At 43.1% G+C, this 21152-nt stretch overlaps 1 protein-coding gene across 1 annotated transcript; it reads left to right on the forward strand.

The window, feature by feature from the left end:
* Positions 1 to 18157: 18157 nt before the first annotated feature.
* Positions 18158 to 19496, forward strand: LOC145937901 (uncharacterized). Its single transcript, XM_083041257.1, has 2 exons — positions 18158 to 18656; positions 19111 to 19496. The coding sequence occupies exons 1-2, from the start codon at positions 18158 to 18160 to the stop codon at positions 19494 to 19496; spliced, it is 885 nt and encodes a 294-aa protein (XP_082897383.1).
* The last annotated feature ends 1656 nt before the right edge of the window (positions 19497 to 21152 follow it).

Raw genomic sequence — 21152 nt, forward strand, 5'->3', positions numbered from 1 at the left:
TTCAATGACGCCCTTTCAGTCCCGGAGGCGTCTCTTGACTTTAAAAGTTTATCGGGATTGGTCAGGGCTTTTGTTTAGGGCCCTAGGTTTTGACCAATGGAGAATTTGTTGAGGTTTATATTTTTATTATCCTCTCGAGATTATCTCGGTGATCTGTCAGGCGGCATTTGTTTGGATTCGGTTATCGTTGTTAGTCTGGTAAAATTTTATTCGTTTTCAAGTGGAAGTTTTCTTCTAAATTTTTATTGATTTTCAAGTGGAGATTTCCTTCTAAAAAGTTTTTATTACTTTTTAAGTAAAATTTTCCTTTAAAAGAAAGATTTTTATTGCTTTTCAAGCGCGAGTTGTCAACTAGTCAAAGCGAGAATTTCAGACACCGCGAGTTACATCTGGTATGTATCTCTCCTTTTTTTATTTTTATTTTTACGATTAACCGTCTCCGGTCAGCTGCTTCGCCTGCCAGATCATAGTCTTATTCCCACGCCTGTGATTTTTCAATCATCGCCTTGCATTCTTTGAAAGAAAAGAATCGTGGAGTCCACAGGACGTAACATTATGTATCCAAGAATTGTGTGAATTGTCAAATCCCAGCCATTTCACGTAAACGTCGTCACCCCTCCTGCGCAGTACTTTCTCCACAAGATACACGTCCGGATAATTCGCGCGATGCAACTCATACTCGTAAAACGCTCCAGCGACAGATGTTTTGCGATAGTCCTCGAGTAGATAGCTTACGGGATTAGTACGCTGCACTTTAACAATCTTAAAAACCTCCGTCGTCCAATTTGGCGTGTAACCCTTCTCGAAAAGTTTCTTGTACTTGCTAACGCGTACCGAGTCACCTACTTTGAATTTCGCCGGAGCGGCAATCTTTATATTACTATATACCATTTTTAAAAGTTTATCAGCGATCGCGGGGATGACGTCGGCGGGTCGCATGCCGATCATTCGGTGCTTGCGCGCGTTGTAATCCGATACGAGTCGCGGCAACGCGTCGATCCACTTGTAAGTTCCATTCAGCGTAAACATCTTCCACATGTCGTTCTTCAGCGTACGATTGAATCGCTCGACGACCGATGCCTTCATTACCGAATATGTAGAATAATGATTGATGTCATGTTTCCGTATAAACCGTTGCACATCAGCGTTGTAAAATTCCTTCCCCATATCAGTTTGCATGTTTTTCGGGCATCTCTTGCTATCTCGAATTATTTCGGCGATAGCGTCAGCCGTCTCGCTTCCACCTTTACTCTTGAGTGGTACGGCCCACGCGTACTTGCTCAACACATCGATGATGGTGAGTATGTAGTGATAACCTTTGTTGAAACGAGAGTACGGACGCATCTCGACGATGTCGGCTTGCCACAGATCATCATATCCTCGCACTATGACATGTCTTCGGGGAAAATTTTTTCTCGCCGGCGCGTGCAGTTCGTTCACCAACTGCCGTCTCTCCAAACTATGTTGTTTCATCGCTTCGTCGGTTTTTCCCGATCGTCGTTTACTGCTGCTTGTTTTATCGCTCATTTCCGTTACTGACCCGTTCCTGAGCCATTCGTAGCCGTTCTTGAGCCGTTCGTAGTCGTTCTTGACCCGTTCTTGAGCCGTTCGTAGCCGTTCTTGACCCGTTCGTAGTCGTTCTTGACCCGTTCTTGAGCCGTTCGTAGCCGTTCGTAGCCGTTCTTGACCCGTTCGTAGCCGTTCTTGACCCGTTCTTGAGCCGTTCGTAGCCGTTCTTGCGTTGTTTACTTCCGTTCTTGACCCATTCGAAAATCGTTCTTGATTCGTTCGCAGCCTTGTTCACAGTCGTTTCTAACCCGTTCGTAGCCGTTCCTGACCCGTTCGCAACCGTTCCTGAGCCGTTCGCAGCCGTTCCTGAGTTGATAGTAGCCTTGTATGTAGCCTTTAATGACTTGTTCGTAGCCTCGTTCGCAGCCCTGCTTGAGTTGTTCGTACCCTCGTTCGCAGCTGTTGCTAGGCCGTTCACTACCACTCATTGTAGTTAGATAGCAGTTCGATAATCCTTCGTAGCCGTTCGATAATTGTTCGTAACCGTTCGATAATTGTTCGTAGCCGTTCGATAACCGTTCGATAGCCACTCCTAACCCGTTCACTGCTGCTCATTCAGGTCGTTTTTGAGTTAGCATTAGCTGTACGTTGAAATTCGTTTATCGCAGACTGTACTGCTCGCACGTCCTTCTCGAACGAAGTCAGCTTCTCATCTGATTCTTTCTGTTGATTCATCAATCTTTTAACGCAAGATTCCACATACAGTTTGTTGACAGCATTAGTGTCAGCTTCAGGTTGCGCTACACGACGAATCTTGCGCGATCTTGCATCATAGTCTGTAGCGACACGACACAAAGCGTTTCCGCGCACGTAACTTCTCATCAATCTATCCCAATGATCGCTTGTGCCAGTTGCATCATTTCTCCGTTCGAATAATCCAAATTTGTTGATAGACATTTTTCGATGCGAATGACGTCGATCGACTGATTAGTTTTGCCGAGACCCCGTTTAATTTATAATAATGCCTGCTTCGCGAAGTTCCTCGATGATCGACAGGATCTCGTTGTCGTGAGCGTTGTGGCCAGCTCGGCGCGAAGCATCGAGCAATCGTACCCGATCCACTAGCTCGTTCGGGTCGTCCCAATGCACGTAATCGATTTTATTGTCGGTTAGCGTCATCGCTTGAGGCATGAATACACCCTTTCCAGATTTTTTCTTTTCAATTGACATCAACGGCGATTATTTGTTTGTATTTGTATCCCCTGTTGCTCCGTAATTGACCTTGCGCATCATATTTGCGTTTATGCGCGTTCGTCGCCAATAATATGCTCTTGTATTTTTGCATATCGTCTTCCGTGTAAATAACATCATCGGGAATCCTCTTGAAGACTAGCTCGTATAATCCAGGTGTACCAATGTACTTTACTTTGTCTATAATTATAGAATTATATTTATCCATGTCAAATCGTTTGTTACCGAGCAACATTCCATCCTTTTCGAAATAGACACCATATACGTGATCGATCTTATCGCCACCGAGGAGAGCACCCATGTATTTTTGTCCCAGTGGTCCGAAGTGCTCTCGCAACATTTCTTGACCCTCCGACGTTTGTAACGTGTTCGAACGGATGTTTCAAGTGAATTGCTTGTGGTTTCGAAAACATTTTCGTTTGCGAATGATTCGGGTATTGTAAATGGTAGGATTCTCGTTGTCACGGACTGTGTAGAGGTAGACGGTGTAGAGCTTATCGGTGGTTCATCCAGTAAAAATCCGTCCGATGTACGTGATGTCGATGAGCGATTTGTGTTTAGTCGTTTTCTCTTTTTCGGTGTCGCATTTTCCTCCTCCTCCTCGTACCGCTTAACAGCGGGTAACGTTTTAATTTTCACGTCAGCTTTACTCTCAGGTTCGTTTTTCACTGCGATCAAGCTCGCGTTGTCGACAATCTTTTGTAGTGGTTCGATAATAGGTTTAAAGTGAGTCTTGACTGCGATATCGTCATCGATCTTACCAGTCTTTAAAGCACGATGTTTCTTACGGATCGATTCGCTCGTTTTCACAATTTCCTTCGCAATCTTTTCACGCTCGCGAATGTTATGGTTATCAGCCATGTCTGCAGAGTGCTCGCGTTTCACTCTTCTCGACAGAATATCGGCAGCGACTAATCGTTTTGCGGTATCGCAAACTCGTTAAATCCTTTTCTGTATCGCCCGTTTGTAAGCAAGCTGTCCTTGTCTACCACTAGGAATCCATACTTTTGTTGCCAACAAATACGACATAATTTACTGAAATCTTCGTACGACATGTCGGTATTCACATGATCGTTGTACACGTGTTTCAAGTTGGTACCGTCCTGTTTAAACTAGATCAGTAAGTTCGCTTTGCCGCGTATAAGATGTTTTGGTATTCTCGCGTACGTCTGACAGAGATAGAAGCAATCAACGTTCGAGGGGCGTCCCATTGAAAAGTACTCTCTTATCGTATCTTGCTTGTCACACGCCACGTCATCAAAGATGAAAATCGAGTTTGGACATACCTCGCTCGGTGGAATGACGTCACTGTTATTGGAGAATGTAAAGTAGCCGATTTCTTTGATCGACGTCAACAAATTCTCTAGATATCGATATTTCGGCTGTTGCAGTGACTTTGAGTACACGTACACGTTTTCGAAGCAAACACTGTGCGGGCTTTCTATCAAACTAATCAAGACGTTAGTTTTACCGCAATTCGAGGGGCCGCATACGATCGCGCGTATAGTAGTCGGCAACATCGTACCATGTCTGCGCATCTCCGCATTGTCCCTCACCGAGCGTAACCTGTCGTCGCAATTCGTCATGCGTATCGTCAAAGGTTGTCGCACGAATCTCATTTTCCCACTCCCCGATTGAATAGAACGCTTGCCTATTTATAGCTGCGCGGAACCACGAATCGCTCAGTAACGAAAACATGTTTGTTCTGCTAACAAGTGCCTCCGATATTCACGGTTTAAGCGCCGAACAGCTGCAATTTGTGCCAAAAGCAGTTTTACTGCAATGTGAAAATCACATCCACTACGTGTGGGACAAGCTTCCGGAGCACATAAAGGCGGATCCAGAGATTCAAGCCTGTCGCCGCTGTTTCGAACATTACAATCGACCGTGGCAGCGAACGCACATCGACGGTCCAGCGCCGATGATAAAGGATTGCAGCGAATGTCAGCGAAAAAAATAGGTAGAGGACTATTAAATCACGCAATGAACGCACTTCCAATCGAATTCCATATCCCCGGCTATCAGTTTTGTGGTCTGGGCACGCGGCTACAAAAGCGATTAGCCAGAGGCGATCGAGGTATCAACCCATTGGACACGGCGTGCCGTGAACACGATATTGCGTACTCTCGGAGCAATGATCTCACCGAGAGACACGTGGCGGATAAGGTACTCGCCGACAAAGCGCGAACTCGTATCATTGCGAGAGATTCGACTCTCGGTGAAAGAGCCGCCGCCACAGCTGTCTGGGCAGCGATGAAAACCAAGACGAAGCTCGGTATGGGCCTGAAGACAACGACGAAGACAAAGAAAAAGACGACGAAGAAACGGATACTTCCGGTAGCGAAACGTGGGGGTGTATTACCGATTCTACCAATGTTGGGCGCGCTCGGATCCATGATTGGTGGAGCGGCTGATGTAGCAAAGATGGTGAACGATGGAAAAGCTGCACAACGTCAGTTGCAAGAGATGCTACGTCACAATCGCGCCATGAAAGGTCACGGATTGTATCTCGCTCCATACAAACGTGGACGAGGAATTTCAAAAAGAAAAAAAAAAAAAACGTCAAAGAGACGCTAAAAATGCCAAAGGGCGAAACTACTAATATACAATTGCTGCAACTGGCAAAACGTATGCGCATTCCATACTTTAGAGGTGTTTTCATGCGTGATTCGCTACCGATCGATGGTATATATCAAAACGAGAGCATCATAAATTTGGAAAACGCTAAAGGATCAGGTACTCATTGGGTGGCGTACGCAAAGAGGGGGAATCGCGCTATATATTTCGACAGTTTTGGCAATCTTCGACCACCGAATGAATTGGTGCAATATTTCGGGCGGAACGTGACAAAGATACAGTACAATCACACACCTGTTCAAACTTATGATCAGAGCATCTGTGGACAATTTTGTTTGCAGTTTCTCCGAACGGTCGATACACGTGAATTTAAGACAGACATTGCATTATTTAACTCAGTATTCGTTAAACAGTTTTGCCGATATGTCTATGACATTCACGCTGACTGGAAAGAGTAGCGTCCTAGCGGCAAACTACTTTCCCGCCATAGATTTGAGCGACGCTGAATACGAACTCGGTCTAGCGGATTTTGAGACTTATCACACGATATCGAACGTGAATTCCTCGAATAATAAATTTTACTTTGGCAAAGATGACGCGGAAATTACGATTCCCGAGCGATCGTACGAGCTGCAAGCGATACATGAGTTTTTGAAACATGCAATTTCACGAAAACGTCCGCGACACGCTGTTCGTGATGACGATAAAAAACACATTGACAATGGTGACTTTGAAGATGAAGAATACCCGATAGTGCTCCGCGCTAATTACAATACGATGAGGAGCGAGATCAAATACGCCTACAGAATGAATTTTAAGAAGCCTAACAACATTGGATCGCTGCTGGGATTCTCGAACCGTAACTGCAGCCGCGAAAATGGTACGAGTCGGACATGCCGATTAACATTATCAACGTGAACATTATCCGCGTAGAGTGTAACGTGACCGCGGGCGCGTACAGCAACGGCAAACTCGTACATACGATACATGAATTTTCACCGAGGGTACCACCAGGATATAAGATATCGGAAACACCGGCGCACATCATTTACTTGCCGATCATCGCGCGGAGCATTACGGATTTAACGTTACGCGTTGTCGACCAGGACAGACGATTGCTCGATTTTCGAGGAGAAGAGATCACCATTAGATTGCACGTACGACGACGACAGCGATAACGTACGTGTGCGGCGTATGAGATGCTTGTGTTGAACGGATCGAAAGACACGAGAGATAACACAATCTTTACGGAGCCAGCGACAACAACAACAACGTCGACATTCGCTAATATCCAATCATCCGGTTGCGCCAAGAAAAAGAAACTGAACGCATCAAACGTTGCGTTTTTACAATCTTTGGGATTCGCGGTGCGAAATATCTGAACAATGACCGACATCCTCAACATCGGGGAAGAGCCAATCTTCGACGATCGCATCCTCAAAATTGAGACTCACACGTACAACCCGTTCGCCAACACCACGTTCGGCCACAGTGATGAGATAAGAATACCCATACAACAACAGGATCTGTATACGTTGCCGTTTGACAGTTTTCTATACATCGAAGGAGAATTAAGGATAAATAGACCAGCCGAAGGATCTGATGTGATACTGGGAAATAATTGCGTCGCATTCATGTTTGATGAGATTCGATATAAACTCGATGGCGTCGAGATTGATCGCAACAGAAACGTGGGAATAACAAGTTTGCTCAAAAACTATGTAACGATATCCGATAGAAGCGTGATTATGAGAAACGCCAGCTGGAGTGATCCGACTACTGTGAATGGAAACTTCAATTTTTGCGTGCCGCTCTACATGTTATTGGGATTTTGCGAGGATTACAGACGAGTGGTGATTAACGCTCGTCACGAGTTGATCTTAATACGATCGCGCAACGACAACAATTGTCTGGTTGGAGATTCAACGTTGGAGCCTGTGATCAACATATTCAAGATACAATGGCTAATGCCACATGTGTTGTTGAGCGAGATTAAGAAGCTGTCTATGCTGCGCGCTCTGGAAAGCGGACGCTACCTCAGCATGGGTTTTCGCTCGTGGGATCTGTACGAGTTTCCGCTATTGCAGCGTACAACCAAGCATTCGTGGGCCATTAAAACCGCGACTCAGCTGAAGAAACCACGATACGTTATCTTTGCTCTGCAGACAGGCCGGAAGAATGTCATGTCTGAGGATATGAGTCGATTCGACGATTGTAAATTGACCAACGTGAAACTCTATCTGAACTCGGAATGTTATCCGTACGACGACATGAATCTGGACTTCGATAAGAACAGATGATCGATTCTGTACGACACGTATGCGCGTTTCTGCAAAAACTATTACGGATACGAGTATCTCGAGCCGAGTCTCACCGTCTCACTGTTTCTACGTAACGGCCCATTCGTAATCATCGATTGTTCTCGACAAAACGAATCGATCAAGAGCGCAACCGTGGATGTGAGATTGGAATTTGAGTGTAAGGAAAACGTGCCGATGAATACTCTCATCGTATGAATGTCTCATCATACATGATCGCGTGATCCAGTACAACCCGTTGACCAACGTTGTGCGCAAAATCACCTAAATGCACCAACAATTTAGAGAGGGGGAAGCATAGCAGAATATAAATCAAAGTGTTATGAGATGGTTGTCATTCTTCTTTTTAAACTGATACATCGAAGAGAGAGATTTCGTCATGTCCGTACCAACGTTTGTGGATCTACAGGGGTTTATCCTCAATAAACAATTCATTGTAAAGGAAGCGGCAATCCTGAGAAGAGGATTTATTTTATCACATTATTTTTTCGCATGTCCTGTACCATGGGGTGTGCTCATAAAATCGGAGAGACACCAAGCCTCATGGTTGACTCGAAATCATCATGGATTACAATGGGAAGATGGAAACGTTCCATATAGCATGGCTCAGCGTTTGATTACAACAGCTATCGTTGGTGGACCACATGAAGAAGAAGAAGAAAAAGAATCCATTCTCGTATATGTAAAAGGACTTGAAAAGCGAGAATGGTTAGCCGATATATTGGATGATGCGGGAAACTGTTTCATTATTGAGACCTTGGATGCTGATTACGACGATATCGAGTCTCTAAATAATCTAGATGTTAAAAACACTGCGATGTGGAAAACATGTTAAGAATTGCGCATTACAAAATGTATTCAGAATATTTAACTGGTGGTCGCAACGCCAGAAAGAATTGCAAGATTTGGAAAAATAAAATATTTAAACATTAATGTGTTTTATCTCTTATTCCCCTTCCCTAATCCTTTCCTCACGAATCGTTTCTAAGAATTCTTTTTATCCGAGCGCCGTTTCCCCTTCTCCTAAATTTCATAGCGCCAATAGTATTCTAGAATCTCCCACCACATTTACCCCACTACTTTTAAAAATAAGCGTCATGTACAACACTTGATTAATTTCTTTATACGATCAGTGTCGCGTTAACCGTTCGTACTGGTAGTTTCACTTTTAAAATCTGGAAATATGTACTACGCTGAAAGAAGCAGCGGCTCCGGCAGACATGTGAATAATTGCATACCCAATTGTAATAAAACTCCATCGTGTGAGAACAAATGCGACAAGTAAGTTTAACTTTTTCTATTTTTCTATTTTTGTCTTTATATTTTTTACAAATTGTTTTTGTTTTAAACTAATTTCATTTTTACAGCTTTTCATTAAAGCCTCATCCGGTTCGTATACTATGTAAACGATATGCATTGACAGCTACGGGATTTAAATTCCTCGAAATTGGTATCAAAGTGGATCCACCGAGTTACGTAGAAATCGCCATAGGAGATCATCGAGGAAAGGAACTGATACTATCTCTCGAAGCGTGGAAGGGACTCTACGAGCAACGTCACAATATTCAGAGTCTGCTTCGAAACGACTCTAAAATTGCCTACAGTTTTATAAGCGTTGGACTATTAACAGTGCGAGTTCGTACGATTAACGACACCAAGTTAATAAGTCTTGAATCTTCAAATGTATGTATGATGATGATCGAATCGACGTTACACCGTATGTTCGATCTCGATCCATGCATCGATGTAACTTTTGACCGATTAGTTAAAATTACCAATACAGTCGATATCAAGTTTACGCAATTTTCAAATATCGCGTCCACTGTGAAGGATAATACAGAAGTATTAAATGTAATACACGCTAGCGACGCCTTCAATAAACATCAACTCGTCGATTGTGAGCTGGCAGCTTTAGTTTTTAGTTCATAATATGTAAGAAAAAAATATGTAAAAGAATAAAAGAGTTTTTAAGTTTAAATTATGATGTAATTTCTTTGCACGCATTTCCAATCCACACTCTCTCCCATCCGTAAACAGTTCCCTAGTTCTTATACGTATAGCTCCCAATAGTTGCTCGGTCCTTGCGGGGGATGACGTCATGCGGGGAAGGGGGAACGTGACGCTAGAGACCATGTACGTAAGAATACCTGGACGGAACGTAAAGTACCCTTTTAGACGCGGGGAGTAGTTCCTGAGGGATGAGAGGTCTACGATTGCGTCCATTTTAGATGCCTCAGATTTAGCGTCTATTTTCACGTCGCACGACGTTAATCGAGACACAGATTTGTATAGACATCTGTGTTGAGACATTTATACACATTCACAACGATAACATTCCGTGAAATTATCCGCCGCCGCCATCTTAGATGCCTCATATCCGTGTCAATAGACATTTCATTCCCTTCACCCTTTGTGCTTCACCCCCGCAGTATTGCGTTCCGTCCAGGTAGTCTTACGTCCATGCTAGAGACCGAGAGGCTAGGGACTGAGAGGCTAGGGACCGAGAGGCTAGGGATCGCGAGGCTAGGGACCGAGAGGCTAGGGATCGCGAGGCTAGGGACCGAGAGGCTAGGGACTGCGAGTCTAGGAATCGCGAGAGATAGCGCTTAGGAGAGAAAGATAGAACGAGAGGCGCACGCGAGAGAGATGTTCGCAAAGGAATCGGCGCTCCCTAAACAATGAGAAAGAATTCCACTTAGGGGGAGGGGAAAGGTACCGCAAAGGCTGTCGAATATCGGCGCGTAATGCAACACGGTCTTTTACCGCGAAAAAAACACGTGTCCCGACGTGTTCATTGCGATAAGCGCGACCTCCCAAGATCCCCTCAGATGGAGGAGGGGGAGGGGGAGGTACCGCGTGGGTGGCCGAATGTCGGCAAAATTATCGCAAAAGAATTCTTCCTAAACAATGAGGAAGAAACGTCGCAGTCTTTGGGCAGGGGAGGGGGAGGGCGGAAGTACCGCCAAAGCGCGTCGCCTTATGGGGGAGGGGAAGTACCGCGAGGGCGGTCGAATATCGGTGCTCACTTTGCGGTGTTTTGTTTATAATAAAACATGTTAGATAATTCAAAGTAATACAATATGCTGTTTTGTTTATGAAAAACAATACGCGATAAGCGCCCCCGCCCCGCGTGACGTCATCCCCCTCGCCAACGAGATCTCCCCCGCTCCGCGTGACGTCATACCCCCTCGCCAACGAGATCATCCCCGCCCCGCGCCCCCCTCGGAGGACCTGGGTTAGAAATCTCCTTGTATTCCTACTGTTGCGTGATCTAAATCACCGACCTTACTTTTTTTTGTCTTCAAACATTTATTTTACTTTTATTACAGGCGATTTATTACACTAATCTTCGTCCTAATCCTGTGTTCTCGAGTTTCTAAATCCCATGCTATATTTTAAAAGAACAAAAATATTTTCAAATAAAATATAATCTCTCATACGTTTTCTTTTTGTTTAATGAGTTTTGTTTAAACATAAAAATTCGATTTGACATGAAAAATTGATTTTTTCGTTTATTCACTTACATATACAAATTTTTCTTTCGTCCTCTTCTCGCGTTACACGTGCGTTTCAATTCTCATCTCTAGAAATTTCTAAATATTTCTAGAAGTTTCTTATTTTTAACGCACAGGTCTGAACATGAAAAATCCTGATTTTTCACGTATAAATTATGTCTTCCCCACTTTGATTTTTTAAATTTTTGCGAGAGAGGGAGATTGGCAATATAAGCACGTCGACAAATCGCTCTTCCATATTCATTCGAATTCGTGCGTACGAAAACATAAGTTTGTGCTATGAAGAAAGAATTCCACGTGATTTCGCCATTTTGCTGCGTGTCGTGACTATTCGTGTCGTTTTACAAGTGAAAACAATGGCCACACGTAAGGAAGTAACTAATTTTGCGAAATCTGAACGCGATCGCAATATTCGCAAGAACAGACGGATAACAACGACAACATCGACATTGATAACGTCGGAAGAAACGAGCAACGTTATTTATTGTTATCTACAACGTATGGACTTAATTCTTCGCACACTAAGAAGATACACATTGGTTTGCAATCGAGGAACGACGGTGGTGGCTTCGTACCGATTGTTAAATTATCAGGCAATTATGCCGATGGAATTTGCTTCGACGTCGACACGTGGCAGAAGTTTCAAGCCAATATGGAGCATATGAATCTATACTTGAATGAGACTCAAAAGATTAAACCTGATCCCATTATTATCGAAAATATTTCGATCAACTTCACTACTGCTTACGGAGCGAGGGCTGTACTGGTGACATATAAGGAAAACAAGGATCATGTTGCGAATGATAAGGTGGAAGAAGAATCGCAGCCGCCGTTGAAGAAACGAAAAACTTAGGCCGTTGCGATAGTGATCCAGAAAACTACTTTCCTCGGCTTGGAAAATATTAGAAAATGCGTGGATGCGCATTTGACGCAGTTAGTTTCTATAGTCGATACTGTTAATGTAACTGCAAGATATTTAGTTAACGAAATAGAATTAAAACTTCCCTTGTCTTACATTGATCGCGAAATTATTAAACTTACTGTCAAGGCAATTATCAGGAAATTGCACGTAATGTACAAACGCAAATAAATAACTTAACATTTTTAGATGTTTATTTTGACATTGTATTTGTAGAATTACTTTCGCTTCGATTTAATGAAATTGTTCGTATTATTTTGCTAAAACGCGAATCTTAATTTTATAAAAAACAAAAATTATTATTAATAATAAATGAAATTGTTTATATCTTCAATCAGAACATTTTCTTTTATCCTCCCTATAATATTGCCTCCTTGTGCCTACTGCGAGTGTAGAACATTGCGACGTAAATTATAGTTTGATCCTCGAACGTTAAACGAGCTTATCATTTCCGTCACGAGTGAGCGGCATGGAGAGCACCGCGTACATAAGCTCGTAAGTAGCGGTGCTCGGAGAAAAACGCTGGCGCGAGCGCATCTCCGCGGAAACGCTTACTCGCGTCGCTCCTGCGGCAACGTATCGGCTAAATGGGCCGCGGTGCTCTTCGCTCGTACGCGTGTAAGAAAACGCTAGCGCGAGCTTGCGGCCGCCGCGGATGTGGCCCCCGAAACGCGAGGATAAGCTTATGACACGGACAAAACCACCTCTTCAATATTTTAAAAATATATGCGACACGCGCGTACGTTTTTAACACACACACACTCGCGCGCGCACACACACACACACACACACACACGCACGCACATACACAATAGTTACTAAATCGCATGCGTTAACTTTTTCATTTATGAACTCGTGAATAGAACCTAAATTAATCATTTCGCGAAATGGACGTACGATGGAAACATCCGTGGACGTCGATCGTCTGCGGACCTACGGGATGCGGAAAAACAATTTTTGTGAAAACTTTTCTTCGTCATTTATCCGGCATGTCCGATGTTCGATTCGAGAGAATTTTATTTTATTACGCCGAATGGCAAGATGCGTATCGGCGCCTGCAGTGCGACACGAGTAAAAATAAAGAAGAAGAAACAAACGATGTACATAATAACGGATACGGTGATACTTTGCTAAAAATAAAGAAAAATATAATCGAATTTCGCGAGGGGTTACCGCGTCCGGAAGATTATTCAAACGATTCGCTATCTCCAAAATTAGTGATAATTGACGATCTTATGAGGGAATCGTCATCGTGCGACGCTATCGTAGATCTATTTACCAAAGGAAGCCATCATAAGAATCTTAGCGTTATACTCATCTCGCAAAATTTCTTCCACCAAGGTCGCGGACAACGCGATATATCTCTCAACGCTAATTATATAGTAGTTTTCAAAAATCCGCGTGATCGTGCTCAAATTCGTCATCTCGCGCGTCAAGTATATCCCGACGATTCGAAATTTCTGGAAGAAGCATACTACGACGCTACCTCGCAACCTCACGGGTATTTATTGCTCGATCTGAAACAATCGACTCCAGACGAATATCGATTTCGCACGTGCATTTTTCCCAGCGATACGTTGCATTACGTCTACATTCCTCGTAGATCGATTAGTCGAGCAGTAACGGAGGACGTATAAAAGGTCAGCATTTACATGCGAGACTTGTCAGTTGCGCAACTTTAGCGTAATGGTAACACGCGGAAAAAGACAGCAAAAAGAGACGTCGACGACGTCAAAAAATTCATCCGACGACGCGATAAAAATCGCCAGACGTTCCATCGGTGAGAGAAACGGCTGCCTTTTGAAAACTCTATATTATCTGAAGAAAAATCAAAGAGCGTCGTTCTTACGTACCGCCGACAATAATCTCATAAAGTGTATTCAAGAGTGTATTTATAATACTCTTAAAGGTAACGTGCCGCTCAATAATCACGAAAAAACACGTTTAGTCAAGCATAAATCTATCCTTCGACGCGTCGCCGCAAAACGCGGCAATTGGAAAACCAAGAGAAATCTGTTGGTTCAGCGCGGAGGTTTTTTGCCCTACCTTATTGCTCCTTTGCTCAGCATTGTATTATCCCGGATTATCGGCGAGTAAAAAAAATTACAACTCTGCAAATATTTGGTTTTTCCGTGACTAGAAAAGAAGTAATAAAAAGATTTGAAGCGTTCTCATTCGCTATATGGAATAATGGACACAGCAAAAAAAATGGTACTGATTTCTACGGAAAATCTTGAAAGAATGCGACAAACGCAACATTATCAACAACAACCGGAAATAGCGAAGACTACAACAATGCTGGATAACTCGCCGAAGAAAGAAAATACAATGATATCGAATGAGGAAAATGCTAATAATAATAACACCGTACGAACTCCTGGAACCTCCTTATCGCGACTCGACGCGGAAATGTGGCGTATTCTCAACCTCGCGACTCCCCTCGATGAAGGCGAAAGATGGAAATTGTATAAAGAAGTACTTCAGCGTTATCTTCACTTTGTTCGAGAAACGAAAAGACACTTACGCAATGATTCGCGCAACGATACGCGCAATAATGCCGACGACGCTAGTAATGTTGACAATGACGGGGGCGAAGACGATCAGGATAAAGATACCGAGATGCCCTTGGATGACGAACTTATGGAAATACAATCTTATGGAAATACTTCAATCAGCAGTGATAATACGGTTAGCGAAAGTAGTTTCGGGAAGAAACGTGCACAATCAGCGGAAAAAATCAAAGAAATACTCAATAGCGTGCCGTAAACTTATCGTTCCAAAGCAAACGCCTTATTGAAATATTTGTTAGATACCCCGTCATCGAAAATTAGTTGGGATAAACACGGACTCGTGACTATAGACGGCGTCGTTGTAGCGGGATCGAATATTAGCGATCTTATAAACGACGCGATACGCGAGAGAAAAACGATAAAAGCAATCGGGAGATTTCAGTTTGCGCAATTACTGCGCGACATAGGTACACCCACCAATCTTATAGGGAATCGCGATTTATTGACTACGTCCGCACGTAGATCCCTGCGTATTGAGAAAACGTTACCGCGTGGAAGCTCCACTCCGAAAACTTTACTGTCGCGTTCAAAGTCATACGGTCGGGAGTTAAACGAGACCGAAGGAGACACGGTGTTTTTATCCGCCACTGACGACAGCGACGATAATAAAACATTAGTGCCGAATTCTTCGCCTAAGAAAAAGAAGGGTTTATTTCGCTGGAGTAAACTCGAATAATGGAACTCGAAAAATTGTATTACGTTCCTTCGCATTACGCAGGCTATTCCGCGACGGAGAATTTATCTCGAGCTGCTAAACCAAATTTTACGCGCAACGATGTCGTCGAATGGCTTAAATCGCATGATGCGTATACGCTACATCGACCAGTACGACGAAAATTTCCTCGTTTACATTACAACCTGACAAATATCGACGATTTATGGGAAGCAGATTTGATCGATCTTCGTAATCTTAAGAGCTATAATGACGGATATTCTTATTTGTTGATAATTATAGATGTCCTTAGTAAATTCGTTTGGGTAGAACCTTTACGCGACAAAACAGCTACCTGCGTGACAAAAGCCTTTCAGCGTGTACTTTTGAAAAACAAAGATCGCCAACCTGTTTATCTGCAGACGGATAAAGGTAAAGAATTTATAGCGCAGCCTGTACAGAAATTCTTAAAAAAAAAGACATTCGTTTTCGCGTAGCCCGTAATCCCGATGTTAAAGCAGCTGTAGTGGAGCGATTTAATAGGACACTCGAGGAACGGATGTGGCGTTATTTTACACATAAAAATACGCGACGCTACATCGATGTTTTACAGGATATCGTTCGCGCTTACAACCATACTCGTCATACCTCTATTAAAATGCAGCCCGCAGCCATTACGCGGGAAAATGCACGCATCGCGCGTGAAAATATGAATCGCCGATGGAAGAACGACAACGAGAAGAAAAAGAATCGTGGCGATAAACAAAAGGCTAAATATAACGAGGGCGATCACGTGCGCGTCAGTAGGGCAAAAGTAGTCTTTGAGAAAGGATACGAGGCAAAGTGGAGCGAAGAAATATTTCGAATTTGCCGCGTTCTCGAATGGAGAAAACCACGCGTATATGAATTAAGCGATTTAGCGAGTGAGGATATAGACGGAATTTTTTACGAACAAGAATTATCTCCGGTCAATAAAGATTTGCAAGGGGAAGAATTTATCGTCGAGCGGGTAATAAAAAGCAGGGGACGTGGCAACAATAAACAATTACTAGTTAGTTGGCAAGGATATCCCTCCAAATTCGACTCTTGGATACCCGCTTCGAGTTTAAGATCTTTGAGTTAAAATGAGGGAAGAAGAATTTTACACGATTCTCCCGAGCAACAGTAGCATGCGTTACTTTCCGGAAAATACAACCACATGTTTCATCACTGAATTACCCCAGCGTATAGAATTACACGGACGTTGGGAAGTAGCGCTCACGGAGATTCAGTTTTCGTGTAGTTTTTTACATATACGAAATAATGAAGGTTTAATCAGATTCATCGATATTAACGAGCGCGATAAGGCAGTTAAGGCTATGAAATCTCTGGTACCCGCGGGTATTTACTTAAGTATGCGCGATATTATCGAGAGTGTGAATTACGCCGCTAAATCTGTCGATTCGCATATCGTTTGGCATTTCAACGTCTTCATGGGTGGTAAAGTTTTCATGAAACTTGCCTGCGAAGAAAATAAATGTAGTATGACGCATTATGTAAATTTTTCCGACAAACTTCGCCGCATACTCGGCTTTGATATACACATCAAGCGCAGAGATCTTGTTCAGCTCGATAGCGAACCCACTGGTACCATCTCCGTTACCCGCGTGGTTTTATAATGAAATCGGTATCGAAATGTACAATAACAACGAAAAGCTAGTTAAAATCGAAAGTAGTTCCGTTATACCCGACGTTTTACCTTCGTGGGTCTATGATGAAGAGATGCATTCTCTGCTATTTTACGAACTCACGCACTTTCGTATGATAATATCCGACGAACCGGGTAGTTTGTTGCGAGGTATTCCCGACAAACTCTTTGTCTATTGCGACATTTGCGAACCTTACATTACCGGCGATGTACAATCTCCCCTTCTTCGAATAGTCGCGCTTGACTCGCGAAATGATTACGCGTTCGCGTCAACTCAGATAAGACATTTCTCGCCCGCTCAATACATCACGCTGCGTCAAACGTGTTTCCGCACGATCGAAATAGATATAAGAGATCAGCTGGGTCAAAGTATACCATTCGAATTCGGGACGCTGACGGTGACATTGCACTTTAGACGTATCGAATAGATATCGTAAGAATACTCGGTGTCTATGACAGAGAAAACGAGAAAGAGAAAAGAAAAGAAAAAAAAATTTGTTCGTTCGTTCTCTGTTGATGGATTATTACTCGACGTATTGCGACGAATTACAGAACGGAGGAGCTCGCGGTGGTGGAATTCCACGAGTTTTCGTCGGATCACCCTATCAACGAGGGCACGGTATTGGGAGTTTTCTCGGAGGATTATTCAGGCGCGTGCTGCCTTTTTTAGGTACTGCTGCGCGGGCTGTGGGTAAAGAAGCTTTACGCGCGGGCGTTAATATAATCGATGATGTAGAAAACAATACTCCGTTTAAGGTAGCGGCTAAACATCGCTTTAAAGAATCGCGTAACAATCTTAAAAGACAAGCTAAAGAAAAAATAACTAGCCTCATGAAAGGTTCGGAATATAAATCGGATGCGAAAATGCACGTAGCTCATTTTCCCTTTGTTGGGCTTGACACGCGCATCGTTAAACGCCGTCGCTCGAGTAAGAAAAGTTTATCGAAAAGCAAGACGAAAAAGAAGACGAATACAAAATCATCGAAGAATAAGAGGAAGAAAGCCCGTACGACGGTAAAAAGATTTAAGACGTCCACGAAACGACGTAAAATCGGCAAGAAACGTACCGTATCCGATATATTTTCTTAATCTATTTTAATTTACACGCATTTAACCGCGACGAGGACAGCGACGACGAAACAATTGTTGGAGAATAAGTATGTCTTTTCTTCACACACATTCGAGCGAGTGTTTAAAGACTGAACTCGATCTCTTTTCCCTGCCGCCCACACAAACTAGTATCGAGAGTTCACAATGGATTCATTACAAGCCCGTGACCTCTCTCTCGGACGATTCACCGATAGAATTCGTCGTCCCCGGTCACGGAGAAGAATATCTAGATCTCACGCATACTCTGCTGAGTCTTCGCGTACGCGCGAAATCGAGCGACGAATCAGCAGCTCGAGCTCTAGGAACAAGCGGCACAACAGCAGATACCGCCGTAGGTCCCGTAAATCATTTTCTTCATTCCATCTTCAATCAGGTCGACGTGTATTTCAATCAAAAGCTCGTGTCGCCTCCAAACAACGCTTACGCGTACCGCGCGTACATCGAGGCATTGTTAAATTATTCTTCACCCGCAAAAACTTTCCATCTAACATCATGTCTATGGGACGCGGATACACCGGGTCGCATGGACGAAACGCTGGAATCGAAAGGCAATACCGCTCTCGCGAGACGCGCCCATTACATTCGCAACGGGCGAGCGATAGATCTTATAGGACATCTCCATTGCGACGTTTTCAATCAAGACAAATTCTTAATTAACGGAGTGGAAGTACGAGACTCGTCCGCTCGAAAGATTCATTTTGCCTCATGGAAAGCAACAGCGCGTCAAAAATACATATTCTCGATGCCAGCTTGCTAATGAGAAGGGCGAAAATAAGCGCCGGAGTGTTACTCGCGCATGCTAGAATGCTGAGTAAAGTTACAGCTAAATATCCGCTTACGAGAGTCGAGGTTAAAACATTTACGATTCACAGCGGTGTTGTGTGCGAATCATTAGATAACGTAATACTCGGACAACTACCGAAACGAATAATAGTCGGATTTGTTAATAATAAAGCATTTAACGGAGATAGAAAATTAAATCCGTTTAATTTTAAAAATTAGGCATAAATTTCTTCTCTCTGTACGTCGACGGCACGCAAATTCCTAGTAGGCCGTTACAACTGGTTTTCACGCCGGAAGAACCGCTTTACGTCGATGCTTATCAAACGCTCTTCTCGGGAACGGGCATCCATTTCTTAAACGAGGGAAATTCCATAAGTAGAGACGATTATTCCAAGGGATACACGCTTTTCGCTTTTGATCTCACACCCGATTTGTTCGCTAATTGCGCCGGGCATTGGAATCTTGTGAGACACGGCAGTTTACGATTAGAAGTACGATTCGAAAAAGCGCTCACCGAGACAATTAACTGTATTGTTTACGGCGAATTTGATAATGTAATAGAAATAGACTCGTCTCGTCAAGTCATCGTCGATTTTTCCGGTTAAATTTTTTATCGCGGCATTTACATGTCTCTCGTCGCAACGTACGATTAAAAATTTTTTGTATTTTTCTTATCCCCGCTCTCTTCCACTTCCACTCGCTGACGCGTTTCACGAGAAGAAAAACTTATAATGTAACAAAAAGAAATATCAGTTTCCTTCGAGACGCGTTCGTCGACGGTTCGTGAAAAACTTAAACCTCGCCAACGAAAGCGTATAAGTTTTTCTTCGCAATATGGATATAGTCATTGACATTCAAGGCTTCCGCGATGCGAGCGAGAAGTTTCTTCCTAAGGAAGTCGCGGTTGTCGCGATTGACGCACCGATCGTCGACCATTGGATTATGCCGCCCTATCCGTTCGCTGAATTACCCGAAAAAGTAAGACGACAAAACTGCTGGCTCGCACGAAATTATCATGGGATCGAATGGTTCGATAGCGAGGCTAATCCAAAATATTTTACGCGGCATTTACGTGAAATTATAAGGCACACGCGTCACATTTACGTTAGAGGCAGTGAAAAAGCACATTACTTGCGAAATCTACTTTCCAGAGAGATATATAATTTGGAAGGTATCTCTCCAGCATTCAAAAATCTATTGTTGGAGGAAGAGTGTGGACAATATTGCGCTCATTACGGATTTCGACAGATATTTCATTGCGCCTTACATAACGCTTACAAATTGAAACGCTGGCTACTCGATCAAAATAATACCGGCAGCAGCGATACTCTCAGCGTTAGTCAGCCCACTACTTGTAGTTCTCCCGAAAATTATCAATTGAGTGACGACGACGACGACGACGATGATGATGGCTACGAAAGCGTGAAAACTGACTGCGACAAGGATTACGTTGCTAGCAACATAAATGTCAATCCCGTTCTAATTCGTAATATTCAAACTCAAACGGATAATATAATAGAGACAAAAAATTTGTCAAGCGTCGAGCAGACAATTAAAAAAGAAGAAGAAAAAGAAGAAAGATTTGCGGGAGAAATAAAAACCGAAGTTATTCAAATAATACCAGGATCGACGCGTTCGTCTTTGTGTCGAAAAAATGAACTCTTGCGAAATTCTACGAGCATTGCGCCATATCGATGCCAAGCATGTGGGTGTCTATCCCGCCGATAGAGTTCCGAGGGTGTGGACGAGGTCGACGGCTATCGTCGCTAATACAGACGATCATAAACGACCTGGAGAACATTGGGTCGCCTTTTTCCTCGATGAACACGGAACAGGCACCTACTTCGACAGCTACGGAATACCGCCTCTGGAGCCCGGATTTCTTCTTCGTCTTCGACGAAACTCCATCATCCATCGATGGAATACCTGACAACTACAAGGATTTTTCTCACAAACTTGCGGACAATATAGCTGTGTATTTCTATATTACATGTCTGTCGGTTACGATCTTAATCAATTTCTTACTCTATTTACCGAAAATTGTGAACACAACGATCGATTAATCGTACATTTATTTCGCAAAATCTTTCTTCGTTGAAATAAGAAACGTGTTAACGTAGTTGCTAACCGATATCATATTTAGTTCAGTAATTTTAATAACATACTTTATGTATCGCTTTTAACTTTATGTATTTGTAATATCAATATATATGAAAAATTTATAATAAATGTGTGTGAAACTTTTTTACTTGAATTCTTTT

Source organism: Prenolepis imparis, unplaced genomic scaffold (assembly GCF_030444845.1).
Source record: "Prenolepis imparis isolate NDT839.2.m4 unplaced genomic scaffold, iyPreImpa1.0 SCAF_6, whole genome shotgun sequence".
Classification (NCBI taxonomy): Eukaryota; Metazoa; Arthropoda; class Insecta; order Hymenoptera; family Formicidae; genus Prenolepis; species Prenolepis imparis.

Excerpts from the sequence above, each read along its gene's own strand:
- LOC145937901 (XM_083041257.1), top strand. The coding sequence starts at position 18,158 with ATGTCTTTTCTTCACACACATTCGAGCGAGTGTTTAAAGACTGAACTC. Across the intron at positions 18,657-19,110 it reads CGAAACGCTGGAATCGAAAG|GCATAAATTTCTTCTCTCTG; the intron begins GCAATACCGCTC and ends TTTAAAAATTAG.